At 37.8% G+C, this 15,622-nt stretch overlaps 1 protein-coding gene across 1 annotated transcript in view; it reads right to left on the reverse strand.

Moving 5' to 3' along the window:
- The window catches only part of cfap54 (cilia and flagella associated 54), a 34,537-nt gene that overhangs the window by 9,384 nt on the left and 9,531 nt on the right, over positions 1–15,622 (reverse strand). Inside the window, exons 22-57 of the mRNA XM_079869444.1 lie at positions 15,413–15,505; positions 15,121–15,306; positions 14,900–15,042; positions 14,526–14,673; positions 14,237–14,392; positions 13,920–14,042; positions 12,941–13,066; positions 12,351–12,477; positions 12,154–12,246; positions 11,933–12,059; positions 11,751–11,847; positions 11,586–11,671; positions 11,048–11,233; positions 10,700–10,884; positions 10,133–10,308; positions 9,830–10,042; positions 9,140–9,333; positions 8,860–8,995; positions 8,593–8,698; positions 8,267–8,422; positions 7,295–7,498; positions 7,112–7,199; positions 6,355–6,525; positions 6,215–6,281; positions 5,926–6,111; positions 4,058–4,144; positions 3,818–3,940; positions 3,030–3,083; positions 2,771–2,921; positions 2,585–2,688; positions 2,202–2,353; positions 1,505–1,634; positions 1,180–1,342; positions 938–1,098; positions 692–838; positions 344–464 (exon numbers count right to left, since the gene is read on the reverse strand). Coding sequence (XP_079725570.1) covers positions 344–464; positions 692–838; positions 938–1,098; positions 1,180–1,342; positions 1,505–1,634; positions 2,202–2,353; positions 2,585–2,688; positions 2,771–2,921; positions 3,030–3,083; positions 3,818–3,940; positions 4,058–4,144; positions 5,926–6,111; positions 6,215–6,281; positions 6,355–6,525; positions 7,112–7,199; positions 7,295–7,498; positions 8,267–8,422; positions 8,593–8,698; positions 8,860–8,995; positions 9,140–9,333; positions 9,830–10,042; positions 10,133–10,308; positions 10,700–10,884; positions 11,048–11,233; positions 11,586–11,671; positions 11,751–11,847; positions 11,933–12,059; positions 12,154–12,246; positions 12,351–12,477; positions 12,941–13,066; positions 13,920–14,042; positions 14,237–14,392; positions 14,526–14,673; positions 14,900–15,042; positions 15,121–15,306; positions 15,413–15,505 — 4,966 coding nt within the window. The remainder of the gene's footprint in view (positions 1–343; positions 465–691; positions 839–937; positions 1,099–1,179; positions 1,343–1,504; positions 1,635–2,201; positions 2,354–2,584; positions 2,689–2,770; positions 2,922–3,029; positions 3,084–3,817; positions 3,941–4,057; positions 4,145–5,925; positions 6,112–6,214; positions 6,282–6,354; positions 6,526–7,111; positions 7,200–7,294; positions 7,499–8,266; positions 8,423–8,592; positions 8,699–8,859; positions 8,996–9,139; positions 9,334–9,829; positions 10,043–10,132; positions 10,309–10,699; positions 10,885–11,047; positions 11,234–11,585; positions 11,672–11,750; positions 11,848–11,932; positions 12,060–12,153; positions 12,247–12,350; positions 12,478–12,940; positions 13,067–13,919; positions 14,043–14,236; positions 14,393–14,525; positions 14,674–14,899; positions 15,043–15,120; positions 15,307–15,412; positions 15,506–15,622) is intronic.

Raw genomic sequence — 15,622 nt, forward strand, 5'->3', positions numbered from 1 at the left:
GCGAGGAAGAAAATACCAATAACAGCTTAGTATGCAAAATTATATAAGAAAGAAGACCAATCACAATTTAGTACTCAAATTTTACATATTTTCAATTCTGAACATTCTTTCAATATAAGTCAATAGGAGAATTATGTGCATTTATCTAAAACAAAACCAAAATAAAGCAAGAAACAAAAAAACAAAGCAAAAAACAACAACACAAAGCATAGCATACGTAAGGGTATTAAAAAAAGTTTCTATACATTAAGCTGTTCTGAATTAATTGCAGGTTAAGAACAAACACCTAACCATAATGTTAGAGGAATATCAATACAGAGCTGCCTTATTGTAGTTGTCATACCAATCCGCATGGTTGTCTTGGCAAGCAGGGGAAGCTGTGGAAGATAAATATTCTTTAGGCCAGCTCGTAGTTCCACCTCGCCTCCTTTTTTGAGACCTATAGACTCTCCAGTGGCACAGAGCTGAAAACAAAGAATAATATTACCACTACAAAATATGTAAAACACATGCATTTAATATTTTTGTACTTGTATGTTAAATATGACCATGTGATCTGGGAGCTGTACAACTTTACCAGATCTTTACTGTCCTAAAACATTTTAGATAACAACAAATGGGAATTTTACATACATTTTTTCTCTTGCGACTAGTTATAACAAACATTTTGAGCATAAAAATGTAACAAAACCTGTTGCTGCAGTAGTTTCTGTGTGAGCAGGTGGAGAGTCTGGCTTCCTGTTCCTCTCAGTTCACTAAGTAATAATGCAGCCTCAGCTAGAGCCATTTGAGAACGCAGAGATAGAGCACTACGCCCAGACAACAAGCTCACAATTTCCTAAACAGACACATACAGTATGTGATCGGCCAACAGAAACAGTCAAGTTCAGGTCAAATAGCACTAAATCACAAGCAACTGTCATAGCTACCTACTGACCTGTAGCATGGCTGTACTGTCTTCTCTGGGTCTGCCACGGTGTGTGTTGAGTTGGACGCCTTGTAGGAGCAGGAGGGCTTTAGTGTCAGGATCTCCCCAGGCCTCTGCCTCAGCCAGACCCTCTTTCAGCAGCCGGAGCGCCTCTGCACTACTGTCTGTACCTGCACAAACACGTGCGAGAATCATCAACAAACACCATCCAATGATATTTCCACCAGATTAAGCTTTTCGGAGCAGCTAACCAGAGTAGATTGCAGTTCCAGGGATATGGCCTACGAGGGAACGAACAACTGCTAGCCTACAGCGCAGCCAGAAAAGGAGATCCATGCGTTCTCTCGCTTCCAACTCTTCTGGAAGATCTCCGGTATGGAGATCGAGAACAGACTTTGAATCCCGGGAGCTAGTCTGTAGAGAAAAGACAGATTTTCTTTAAAACTCTTAAAAAACTCTTAAAACTCTTTCATTTCATTTTTTTTTTATGAAACTGAATCTGTCCTTTAGAACATGAGACTCAAGATCTGAATTAAGTATTGAATTTATTTAAGTAAATCAGAGGTTGATCATTACCTGATATGCTTTGGCTCTGGGCCGTCTGAGAGCAGAGGAGGGTGGTTTAGGAGGAGGTAGCGGGCGTAAATCACTTTGAAACACAAGAGAACTCTGGAGGAGCCTCAAAGCAGACACTGACAGATCTGCACTACAATAGAAATGAAAAATGTTTAGATTTTTAGTAGATTCAAACATCTAGACATACATGAATCCCCTGGAACATACACTACCGTTCAAAAGTTTGGGGCTGGTTAGGTTTTTTAATGTTTATGAAAGAGGTCTCTAATGCTCACTAAGGCTGCATTTATTTACTCAAAAATATAGTAATATTGTGAAATTTTACAATTTAAAATAACTGTGTTCTATTGTAATATTTTCAGCATAATTACTCCAGTCTAAATTGCTGATTTTTAGCTCAAGAAACATTTCTTATTATCAATGCTAAATCAACGTTGGGAGGCTAAATATTTTTGTGGAAAACTTGATACATTTTTGTCAGGATCCTTTTGGGGAATAAAGAACAGCATTTATTTGAAATAGAAATCTTTTAAAACATTATACATGTCTTTGTTGTCATTTTTGATCAATTTAATGTTTCCTTGCTAAATAAATAAAATTCTTCAAAAAAAAATCGTAATGATTTTGTAACAGTAGTGTATACACCCACACAACTACAAACTAGCACTCTTCCTCATGATTTATGTTTCTGCACTACCTGGCAGCCATTCTGCCCTGCTGCATGTTGATATTGGACATCAACAGTCTGATCTCCACTGCCAGCTCCATTTCTTCAGGATCAATGCTCAGCGGATGTGGGGTGAAGAGCTCAGGACTAACCAGAGCATGTGCTTCTTTTAGGAGTATGGCCTGAACAGGGCAATAGAGAGACATTATGTTAACTTTGTCCTTAATGTTCTTGGCATTTGGTAGATGCATTTACTGTATATTTGTGTTTATAACGTCATACATCATAGCCATTATTGCTATAGGGTCAAATAATGTTAAAAACATTGTATAAGCCTAGATCTGGAAGAACAATCTAACAGTAAGGATAGTTGGACAGCTTTAATGTCATAAAATGAAGATAAAATGGATCACCTTGACTTCTCCTAATGTGAGTTTCCTGGCACTGAGCTGGAGACGCTTGGACTTGTCACTGCTGGAGGCATCAAGCAAACTTTTCTCCTGAGATTTGGATAACTCTGTGGGTTAAAGTATATGATTCAGTAAGGGTTTATGTAGATTTATAATCTGTTATTGTCCATAACAAACTAGTAATGAGACCTGGAGGTGGTGGCTCAGGCAGGTCTTGTATAGTACTGCATATAGCCAAGATGAGATGAACTCTGGCCATCAAGAGCCATGTGGTGAATCTTGAGCCATAAACAGCCATGATGTCCTTACTTGGCCTCCTATTGACCACTTCTTCCAGAACCTAAGAAATGGATTGTATAAAGCATGATATTCATATTCAACAGTACAGTATGAAGTGAATATCGATCATTTTTATTAATGATACAGCTGTGAAAACAGGTCAACTTACTTGAAGATTGGAAGGATCCAACAGGGGTTTTCCTTCAATAAATGTTTCATTTGCCTGTGGGGTTTAATGTGCATTTAAAAATTACAAGACATAAAAAAGGATAATGTAACAATTATTATACTATATTCATTAGCATACAAAAGTGTGGGGTCAGTAAGACTTTTTTAATGTTTTTGTAAGAAGTCTCTCATTCTCACCAAGGCTGCGAGGTAAAAACAGTGATTGTTTTTATTTAATTTGTGAAACAAATTAACTGTTTAAAATAAGTGTTTCTATTTGAACATATTTAAAACATAATTTATTCCTTTGATGCCAAAGCTGAATTTTCAGCATCATTACTCCAGTCTTCAGTGTCACATGCTGATTTGCAGCTCAAGAAACATTTCTTCTTATTATCAATGCTGCAGAAACCATGAAACATATTTTTTCAGGGTTCAGCGTTTCAGGAACAGCATTTATTAGAAATAGATTTTTTTGCAATAAAATAAAATGTGAAAGTCTTAACTATCACTTTTTTATCAATTCAATGCATCCTTGCTGAATAAAAATATTATTAAAAAAAAAAAAAAAATCTTACTAACCCCAACTATTGAATGGTAGTCTAGAAGTGTAATGTAAAAAGCATAAAGTGATGAAATAAAAAAGAAAAGAAAAAGTTTTTAAGATATTCAAGAAAAAAAGAAAAAATTAACTGAACACTTCACTATACAGAAGATAATTGCATGTATTGTTTTTGTCTAAATATATATGTAAGCTAAACATATCCTATATTGTTTATGGTGTTTTACCCAAGATGGCTTCTCCACTCTGTGGGGGCATCCATGAGGCACAGGGATTTCTACGCCAAATGTGAGATTACTGAGTTCTTTAACCGCTTGAGAGAAGGCCCCTAATTCAGTCAATACCTTTATCTGTATACACACAGAAACACTTGATTAAAACTCATAAAACAGACAAATACATCCACTGCAATACAGCTTTTCAATACATACAAGAATAACAGAAAGACACAATGAAGTCTTTCAAACCTTCAGGATTCTGCATCTGACAGTAAGGTGTGGATCCAGACACACAGTTTTGGCAATATACAGGTACAGAGCCAGAACAGGAAGAGACTGAAATAAGCAGTAAGACAGGTGTTGAATATTAAGATGTATCAGACATCAAATGCACAAAGGCTGCTCTTAATATGAGTGTGTTTAGGGGTGTGTGATATTGACAAAAAATTATATCTCAATATTTTCTGGAATTTTATCGATAACGATAATTAGACGATATTTTGCTGTGTTATTGTACTGGTATCTTTGTAAGTTTAGGACTGCCATGGACAGCTGACTCCTAAAGTCTTTGATATTCTGTGTGGTGGCAGTTTCCAGCAATGACAGAAATGATCTGAAGTTTAAATAGATTTTTTACCTTTTATGGGCATTTTTTTCTAACCTAATTAAATGTATGCATCATCTTTTGTGTCAAAATTCTTACATTTAATCAATAAATTAAATTACAATAAGATGACACAAGATGGGCTGTTGCCAATCAAATGAAATCAGTATTGACAAAATTTATTTTTGCAATGCAGAGGAAACAGAGAAGCTGCATCTGAAGTGGCATTTGGATATATTTACAGACTGTTTAATGCAGCTCAGAGGCGACATGAATGCATTTAACCTGCAGTTACAAATGCATGGATGATGTTTTGATGTTTTAAACAAAAAACGTTGAACATTGATATTTGAAATTATAAAAAAAATGAAAAGATATGAAATTAAAACTGCCGGTAGGTGGCAGCAAGTCACTGTTAATGAGTAAGGCCACTATTTTAACAATCTAAGCGCATAGTCTAAAGTGCAGGATGCAATTGCACTTATGCTAGTTTTACGATGGGAAAAATGGTCGACGCGCGCGGCGCATGGTCTAAAAGGGTTGTCCCTATTCTCTTAATGAGTAATTAAGGATTGTGGACCCGCATATAGGCGCACATTACAAACGCGCTCTTTAAATAAAAAAATATATTGCGCCATTGACTTTAGACCAGGTTTTGGTGGTCAATGGTGCGGTTTATTTCAGTTCCCTCAAAATAGCAACACGCCAACAATGCGCCTGAACACACCTCGTTTTCAGACCAGCACACCCATATTTGCATAAATAGGTGCAAATGCATTTGCTATTTAAACAACGTGGCGCAAGACGTGAAAATGATAACTGCGTCAGACTGAAACTAGCAAAAAAACAATTGCGTTGCGCTTGGCTGTATGATAGGGCCCTAAGTCCAAGATATTTAACCGATTCATTCAAATGGCTGATTCATTCAGGAAGGAAGCATTTGACTATCTTAATGACTCAGTCATTGAATCATTTATTCAAATGATTTGTTCATTCACCGCTGTGTGTTGCTAAGAGATGCAAAACGTTCCTATGGCTTTTTTAAAAACTATTTACATTGACAAAATGGATAATAAAGGCAATATTTTGTCTAAAATGTAAGTCTTAACTTCTTGTTTATTGAACTGTTGTAAACATCAATATCACATTTGTAATCGTGCTAATATTTGGAGAAAACCGGCACTCTTTGTGTGATATTAACTATATTAAATGATATATTTGAAGAAACCGGCACTCTTTGTGTGATATTAACTATATTAAATGATATAACAATAAAAGACATGCAGAGGTATTTTGCCCCCTTATCTTAAATTTTGGCAGTGAAAGCGTGCACTCTAAATGCACAAGCGCACTAGTCTAACCTACTAGACTACATCACGTAGTGTATGCAATGCACTCTAGGTGTGTTGTAAAGTGATGGACATATGCGATAATGTCAGATTGCATATCATTAAAACAACAATTACGATATTATCATAGACGATATATATCGCATACCCCTAGGCTATAGTACCTTGAGAAGGTGTCCTGAGGTATATAGCCAGTGGCAGAGAAAAGACAAACTGGCAATAGTGGTGCCAAGATTCCCACGATCCGGCTCAGAGAAGAGGTCGATGCCTGGGATAAGCTCCATCTCCACAGAGTATGTGGAGTATGACAGGTCTGTCATCGGATGGGGCATAGAGGCCATCAGTAGGCACTGCAAAGCATATGACCTTAGTAAACTTTTTGTATTGGCTCAGATACAAAAACTGAGGTCCTTTCTTTCAACTGTAATAACATTTCAGTGACTCAATTCTGACCTTGAAGAGTTTGGCAGAGAGAAGGCAGCATTTTGTGCGCTGGTTGATGTTGGATGTCAGGATGTGCCTGTCAATAGAGGAGAAATCTTACTGCTTTAATGGAGCACCATCACAAAAAAACTTCATGGTTTCTCACTCACTGTGCAATTTTGGCGGAAAGCAAAGCTCCCTGGAGACAACCCCATATCCCAGCATGCCGCAGGGTTTCCTGAGAGGAGCTGCAGCTCCATGAGTCACCATCCCAAGATTCCAGAACTCCAGAGTCTTGCAGAGCACAGTCCAGAGCCTTACTCCAGAAACAGTGTGCAGATCTATACAAAAACAAACATACTCCCTAATACAAGATGCACTTCATCTCCTCTTACAGTGTATATGCAAAACATTAAATTACCTAGACTAATGTTTAAAAGTTTGTTTTATAGCATTAGCTATAATCATCATCTTTTCACGATTCGTTAATCTCAATAGCTGTAATAGTAAAAACTTTGTAAAAGTATTCGAGAGATTACCACATGTAATGCTGGCTATTTCATATGCAAAGATGTCAGCCAGTGACAGCAGTGGGCGTTTATACTGAAGTCTCACACAGACACGCCCCTTCAAACAGAGCGTTCAAATCAGAGGCTAAAGGCTAGGATAAATGCCTTTTATTTCTAAATTATGACCATTTTTTATGTAAAAATCATACTAACAAGGGCACCCCAGGAAACATTATAAAATAATAAAATAATCCAGTTCATGACCCCTTTAAATAAATACAGCCTTGGTGAACATAAGAGACATCTTGGCGAAAAATCTTGGCGACCCCAAACGTTTGAACAGTAGTGTAAACATACAGTATGAAACTGCTCAAACTAATAAACAAAGCAGGAAAACAATGCAATGAACACATCATACTTTCGATTTCCATTGAAGAAATGCAGGTTTCCAAGGTCATGGAGTGCTTGCACCTGGAGGGAGTTGTACTTATTTTCTTGAAGATATTCTGCATGAAATAACAAAACAACATATCTGTACTGCAAAAGCTTGTTCATGAACAAATTCAGCTTGTAATGTGTTAGAGTTTAGATCGGTTCTCACTAATTGCATTGTTGTAGGAGGAGAAAACAGTCTGGAGCTGGGATGTAGGGAGGGTGGGGCTGTAGATGGAGCCCAGAGAGTTGAAGTCTTCTGTGGACAGGTCTGGAGGTCTGACACCTGGCGGGATGCAAGCTGCCATGCTGAATTCCACTTTCCCCTGCAGAACGCCGCTGGTCTCTTTGGAGAATGGCACCTCAACATACGCTGAGGCCACATATAAAGGGTGATTGAAAGTAAAAAAAAAAAAAAGTTGAAAGTGTTTAGTTTTAAGTCCTAAAATACAGAAGAAAATTAGAATGGCATGGGTTACCAAAAGTGCTTTTAAAATAGCATTTTTTACTTTAGTAGTACAATAAGTTTTGCAGTAAAACTTTTTGTAATTTAGGTATAATTTAATGTGAAAGTCTCATTAGGTAATGTTCTGTACTTTTTGCCATGGCCTAAACATTTTATGGTTGTGATGTTCAAAAGTTTGGGGTCGGTAAGATTTTTTAAAATGTTTTTTAAAGAAATCTCATTTGCTCATCCACCAAGGCTGGTTTATTTGATATAATATGCAGTAAAAATCACAATATTGTGAAATATTATTACAATTTAAAATAAAGTTTTCTGTTTTCCAAGATACAGAAACTCTTTAAGGGTTAATATATTTTAAAATGTAATTTATTCCTGTGATGGCAAAGCTGAATTTTCAGCATCATAACTCCAGTCTTCAGTGTCACATGATTCTTCAGAAATTCTAATATGCTGATTTCCTGCTCAAGAAACATTTCTTATTAGAATCAATGTTGAAAACAGCTGTGCTGTTTACTATTTTTGTGGAACCCATGATACATTTTAATCATGGTTCTTTGAGGAATAGAAATTATAAATGTCTTTGCTCTCACTTTTGATCAATTGAATGCATCCTTGCTGAATAAACGTATTCAAGGAAATAAAAAATCGTACTAATCCCCTGTGGGTCAGACTTACAGTGCTGTGTGTCAGCCAGAAGCAGCAGGAGTAGAGTTCGGCTGTGCTGAAAGGTCAGCAGTGCGTGATTTCTTCTCTCCAGAGTCTCTCTGAAACACTGCAGTGTGTCCTTCACATCCAACGGTACACACACCAGACACATGGCTCTCTTCATATCTGCAATAAAAGATGAAAATAATTATAAAACACACAAGTAAGACTTAAATATGGTCTTTAAAAAAATAAAAAATACAAATCATTATACATGGCCCAAATGTGACATGCAAACCACACAAAATTTATCAGAAGATAAATGGGACCTGGCAACCCTTTTCTGTAGACTGTACCTGCAAGTTCCTTGAGCTCTGGGTTAGTATCATTTGCAGTAATCATAATCTGACCTTCTCCACAAGGAAACAGCAATTGTCTGGTTGCATAATTCCGGCAGGTAACCTATGGACATCAGTCACAAAACTTAGTCATTTTACCAAATCTAAGGATGCACATCTGGAGTATTCATTGCAAATGTTTGTTGAACAGGCTTCGAACTCAAAATTTTAAATAGTTCTGCCCAAGTTGATAAGAATGATGTGTATGTGATCATTTCTGTCTACCTTCTCTCCAGAGATCATCCCAGTGTAGATGAAATGAGGTTGAGGGGCTGGAGGACCACTGAAACAGCTGATCCTGTCCAACAGCCTCCTCTGTGCATGCACCAGAACAGGTGTTACCATGTGAGAGTAGCGCTCCCTGAAACCCATGACGCATTGCACCTTGTATTTCAATAGCTACTCTTTTGTGAGAGGAATTCTATTCATAAACTTTTCAGTTATGTGTATACTTTCAGCAAGTACATAAACCAAAGCCACCAGCATCAGTGAGTTATAAGCGTACCTAGTGTATGTGTTGAAAAGTAGTGCGAGGTGGGCGAGAGTCTCCCACTTGGACTGGTAGTACAGAAGCTCTAATGTGTGCAGAACCAGGGTCCTCAGCCAGCGCAGATCTATCATTGTCCCATCGTCCACTGGAGCAGAGAAGTACAAGCTGGCCTCAAGCTCCCTTTCTTCATCATCATAAACATTCCACAGCTAGAGAATAAAAAAAAAATTGTTATGTCAGATAACTTTATCCTAAAGTTTAGTGGTCATTATATAAAGATATCTGAGTGCAGAATGAGGCAAATGGCCAATCAAGTATCCGAATCAAGTATTCCAGAGAGCTGTAACAATGGCGCATAACGGCATGTGGTTTTATCTTGCAGGCCATTTATAAGTGGATTATTAATCTTAATTTAGCACATGTATGTGCATTTGAATTATAATTAATTTAATAAATGATTGTTTATATAATATAATCAACAAAATAAAATAATACAGAATTAGAAAATTCTATTCTATTGAAGAATTAATATTAATATTTTTATATTATTTTAATTATCGAACTAAATTAAAATGCTAAAAAAATGCATTGTGATTAATTAATGTACCTATACTGACACTCCCAGATTTTATATAGTTAATATTATATTATGTACAGTGGGCAAAAAGTCAAAAAGCCACTGTTTTAGAGGTGATGTGTATTAACCTTAAGCTTCTCCATCATGTCCATAAGAAGGTCTGAGGCCAGCACCAGTAGAGGAGTGATCACTGTATAGAGCTGCTCTATCGTCAGCTGTCTGGCATGGGCATCAGGGCCTTGGGCTCGCTCTATCATCAGGGCAAGTGTGCTGGTTTGATCCCACAGAGTCCGACACACCCACTGTAAAGTTGTCCAGTGACTCCAGCGATGTGCTAGCACCTGATGTTAAAAATGGGAGATGCCGTTGATAAAATCACACACAAAAAAGAGTGTATCAAATTAGACCTATTAAAATGAAACTGCATTTACCATAGCTCTGCGCAAGTATATAGAGGCTTTGTCAAGTGTGTCCAGTAAATTAAAGGTGGCTTGACCAGTAGGAGCGTCATCAGCTTCAGGGCTGTGGGTGTGCCGAAACTTAGAGTCCACTTCACCTTCCACTTCACTCTCTGTAGAGTTCAACTCCTCATCACTGGTGTTTGGTGCTGTTGAAAATGTAGAGAAATGTATGACAATCATTCACTGCATCTACATGTAATGATCTACACTACCATTCAAAAGTTTGGGGCAGTAAGATTTTTTTAAAGAAATGAATACAAAAATTACATAAAAAAATAAAATAAAAATAAAAAATATATATGTCATTTAAAATGTCAATCCTGTGACGCAAAGTTGAATTTATTACTCCAGTCTTCAGTCTCACCTTTAAAAAGTAATTTTAAATTACAATATTTCACAATGTTACTGTTTTACTGTATTTTTGGTCAAATAAATGAGAAGACTCTTTTCAAAACATCTTTCAAAATATCTAACCAACCCTAAACTTTTGACCGGTAGTGTAGATTCAGCTGTCATGCTAAAGAGACTTTAACCCACCTTGATTAGTGTGTTTAACTTTGCGTTTCACTTTTCTTTTGTTAGCACGGGATCCAGGACGAGGTACAGATTTGGGACATGGAAGAGTTAGTTCAGGTGGCCTGATTTGCAGTGAAACGTTCTTCCACATAATCAGCATTCCACAATGAGCGAGAGAGAAGAAAGACTGCGATAGATGACTAAAACTGGAACGGATAGAAAAAAGCTCAAGTTTCAATCGAGTATGTTCAGAGAAACCAATAATATAAGCGTTTTTAACAGGACATATAAAATAGACTTGATATTCAGAGTAAAGACAAAGACCCAGACATTGGCATTATTCTCAGTTTTTCTGTTGGATCTGCATACCAGAGCTGGGGAGGTGGTCCAAGATTCTTCCTCAGCATGCCTAGGTGGGCACGAGCCAGGCTCAGATTGACATGGCAACGCCACAGCGAATTCTCAGAGCGCATCCGCCTCAGCTTCCAAAGGCACTTATATCTTCTGATAAGAGCAGCAAGTTGATTTAGCAGGATGTCCACAGCTTTGAGCTCTCTGAGAGACACAAAAGCAAATACAGACAAAGTGTGAAATATGTAATCATGTATACTACCATTCAAATGTTTGGGGTCAGTAAGATTTTGTAAAGAAAATAAAACATTTATTCAGCAAGGATGCATTACATTGATAAAGATTTCAAATAAAAATCGTTCTATTTATCAAAGAATCCAGAAAAAAAAGTATCACAAATTTTGACTGTATTTTTAATAAAATAAATGCAAACTTGGTGAGCATAAGAGACTTACTTAAAAAACAACAACGTTTGAACGCTAGTGTACACTTTAAAAATACATTTTAAATATGCAATGTTTCAATATTGTGCAAGCTGGGCCGGATATAGCTTTACCTTTCAGAGTTCTGGCTCTTGAATGCAATCAGTAGTCTTTTCTGTAGCAACTTCCTGTTACCCCAAAAGGTGCCACCTTTTTGTTTCTGAAATGTAGTTAAATGGCATTTACAAACTGAAAGAGATAAGTAGTGTGTTGCCGCATTTTAAGTAACAGAAACTTACCTCTGTGTTGTACTCTATCACAGAGGTTGTGTACTCTTTCCACTCCTCTCCTGGTACACTCGAGTGTTTCTTTAGCACGAACAGAGCATCGTCACGTCTAGCAATATTACAGACAGCAAAGAAATGTAAGACAAAACACCTACACACATTGTAATCATAGACCCAAACAGAGACACACTCACCTGCTGAGCCAGTTCAAGATGTTCCGCTCCCACCGCAACACCAGATCCAGCTCATCTTCTAGCAGGGCTTTCTGGAGCAAGTGCACAACAAACTCCAAAAAACAAGACTTTTGCTTGAACTTCATCACTGAATCAAACACACATACAAATACAGAAAATGAGTGAATAATAGCTCATTCAATGAATCAGATTTTCTTTAGTATGTGTTGTTTGCGTTATACCCTCTTTAAAGGCATGCTGGAGGGAGCTGTTTTCAATCATCATGTAGAGTACGACAGGGTCTTCCTGTCCAGTGAGCTCACATCCATGAGACCCTGCAACAAAGGCCACAACAAACTAAAATTACAAAACAAGTTCTTTATATGGCAAAAAATGTATATATTGCCATTCTGATCTGAGATATATGAAAAACATGTACCTGTTTTGTTACAGGAAGTGACACCATAGTTTCCTAATGTTTCTGCTTGCATGTTTTTCATGACAATGGCCTCTAAAATCTTTAGCTGTTCACTGGGATCCTCGTCATACGTGGGAGCTGTCTTCTTCTGGAAATCAAACACACACACAGTCATTAGTACTTATGAATGTAGCGCAGATAGAATATGTGGCATACTATCCCAAAGGGTCTATGAATGAATGAATGAGGCATTTATATAGCGCTTTCATATGTACTACTCTGTACACCCAAAGCACTGTCAATCACAATCATGACAGGGGATCTCTCCTCAACCACCACCAGTGTGCAGCATCCACTTGGATGATGCGACGGCAGCCACAGTACAACGGCGCCAGTGCGCTCACCACACACCAGATATAGGTGGAGAGGAGAGAGAGTGATAGAGCCAATGGGTGGAATGTGGCCAGGACACCGGGGTTACACCCCTACTCTTTACGAGAAGTGCCATGGGATTTTTAATGACCACAGAGAGCCAGGACCTCGGTTTTACTTCTCATCCGAAGGACAGATGAGACGTAGTTTATCTATGATAAACCAGGCAAATCCCATACCTCATCCTGCTCCATTGATGTTTGTTTGGCGGGTTGCAGAGGGGGCTCAGTGATTTCCTGAAGTAGTTTCTTTCCCGACTCAAACACAGATGATGCCATGCCACTCTCCTGAGTGGAGCGCAAGCTCTAAAAACACACAGAAATGCATCATACACATATAAAACATGCAAACACAATCATTTCAAAAGTGAAATCTACAGGATGCTGGATGAAATAGTTTAGACACAAATAAATGTGTTTCTCACAATCTTAAAAACACTTCAAGTTCCGTATTAATTACAAGGTATTGCTACTGACTTATAAAGCCCTAAACGGCTTAGCTCCAGTCTATTTAACGGATCTTCTATCGCCCTATAATCCATCGCGCTCTTTAAGATCACTAAATTCGAGGCTTTTGGTCATACCTAGGATATCTAGGTCCACCAAAGGAGGGAGAGCATTTTCATATTTAGCTCCAAAACTCTGGAATAGTCTTCCTGATACTGTTCGTTACTCAGACTCGCTCTTCCAATTTAAAACTAGATTAAAGACGCATCTCTTCAGCCAGGCATTCATATAATACTTTTAATCCTACAGTTAAATCCAACCTCTAGTTCATAAACGCCAGAGGAGAACTGGCCCCCAACTGAGCCTGGGTTCTCCCAAGGGTTTTTTTTTCTCCATTAGGTCACCTGATGGAGTTTTTCGGTTCCTTGCCACTGTTGCCTTTGGCTTGCTCAGTTGGGGATATTTGGGGATATTTAATTTAATTAATCAATCAGCAATACTATTGATCAGCATTACCAAACGTGGACGTTTTCCACTAGAAACAAACATTGATGTATTATTTTAATTTAATACTGTGAAGCTGCTTTGATACAATCTGTATTGTGAAAAGCGCTATATAAATAAACTTGACTTGACTTGACTTGACTTCAATCTAAAGATTATATTATATTATTTCTTAACAGGTGAGCAGTTTGTTATATGTAATTACTACCTTGGCTAAATAATATGTCATACAGGCAACCATGTGCTGCAGGGACTCTGTGATGGCAGCAGGGCGTTTCTGCTTAAGGACTTCTGGAATCTCCAGCAGTACTGAAAAGCACTTCAGAAGCATCTGAAACACACAGAAGCATCTAAATTCACCTTTGCTTTGGCAAAGCCATCATATAAAAAGCTGATTTAATAATGAAATTATGGATCTTCTAATAAAATGTTCCCCCTAAACCCGAACCAAATCTAAAAAAAAGATTCAAGACAAGCTAGCACAGACATATAAGTATTATCAAGCACATTTCTAAAAGTAGTGACCTCAATGACAGGCTCTGAAGGGATCTGATTGAAGATTAATGGAGCGAGAAGACCGTAACAGTTTACTACAGCCTGCAGGGTGCCAGTGCTGTCATTGAGGTGCAGAGCAAGATCAATGGCCACCAGCATCCGTTCACACTCCGCAAGCCTGGCCTCCTGTGATGGATGTGCCGACAGAACAGGTTTATAAGGACAAGGGTGAATTACTTGAGAAAAACTAGGCTGCATTATCACTTATGATGATTTATATAACCAATTTTAAGGCAAATTTCCCTTTGTAGGCACTAACCTGGCCCCAGATCAAAGGCCCCCCATCACAGAGACTGTCACAGAATAGTGCCCCCTCTTGGATGTGAATATCTGTCTGGATGAAAATAGTGGAGAAAAACAGCTGCTGTAGGAGAGGAGAAGAAAACTGTAGGGTCTCTGGGCGGAGCCTGCATGAAGGAAAAATAGAACACAAATGGAACAGATATATAATAAGACACATTAAATTATATTACATTACATTATATTATATTATATTATTATAAGATTTTATTCAAGACCTTCACAAATAATAATTAATATTAATTTATACTCAAAATAAATTGTGCATTTCAGATTCTTTAACTAAATTGATTGTTTCTCTTTGAAACTGACTGAAACAGGCTATTTTTCGACCTTGTTTGAGCCAGCCTTTCAAGACTGGCTTCTTGTTCCGGCTCTGGAACCTCAGGATTTGAGCTTGAAGAAAGGGTAAAGTGGCTCCATAGCTCATTACAAGCTCTTTTGGCAAGGCTGTGGAGTCCTGTCTGATAGGCCACCTAAACAACATAAAATCTGGCATTAAGGAATGTGGATGGATGTTTTGGGAGACACACAAAAAATTCCGATCCACGTACCTGAGCTATGTGGGCCCAGGTTGTTAACAGTGGTAGAGGCAGAGAGGCCAGTAGAGGCCTGGTGGTCTCTCCAATGGCACCGCCCACCATTTTGCCTTGAGCATCAAAAGCACCCACTGCAAAAATGTACTTCTTATCAGGTTTCAACCCGCTTACATGAAGTAAACATTCACCTTTGGCAGGTATCTGATTGAAACACAAATTTAATTTCAGTTACTGAGTATGAATGAACAATACAGACATTAAAAAGTTAAGCTTGTGATTTGATATGTCAAAGTGGCATTTACCCTACCATTTCTCCAGTCCCACGTAGGTAACAGTCTTTAAGTCGTACTTTTAGGTTGATACCCTCTGCATCTCTTCCATAAATACAATACCAGCTAACCTAGATAAGGATAAAAGTTAATTGATGTTTTCAGCATTTACACATCAATATCACAGTGAATAAATCCAAAGAGCCATTGACTGATTTCAGAATTATGTTTATAGAGAAGACGTGGCA

The sequence above is a fragment of the Squalius cephalus genome (genome assembly GCF_949319135.1).
Source record: "Squalius cephalus genome assembly, chromosome: 4".
In the NCBI taxonomy this organism is placed as follows: domain Eukaryota; kingdom Metazoa; phylum Chordata; class Actinopteri; order Cypriniformes; family Leuciscidae; genus Squalius; species Squalius cephalus.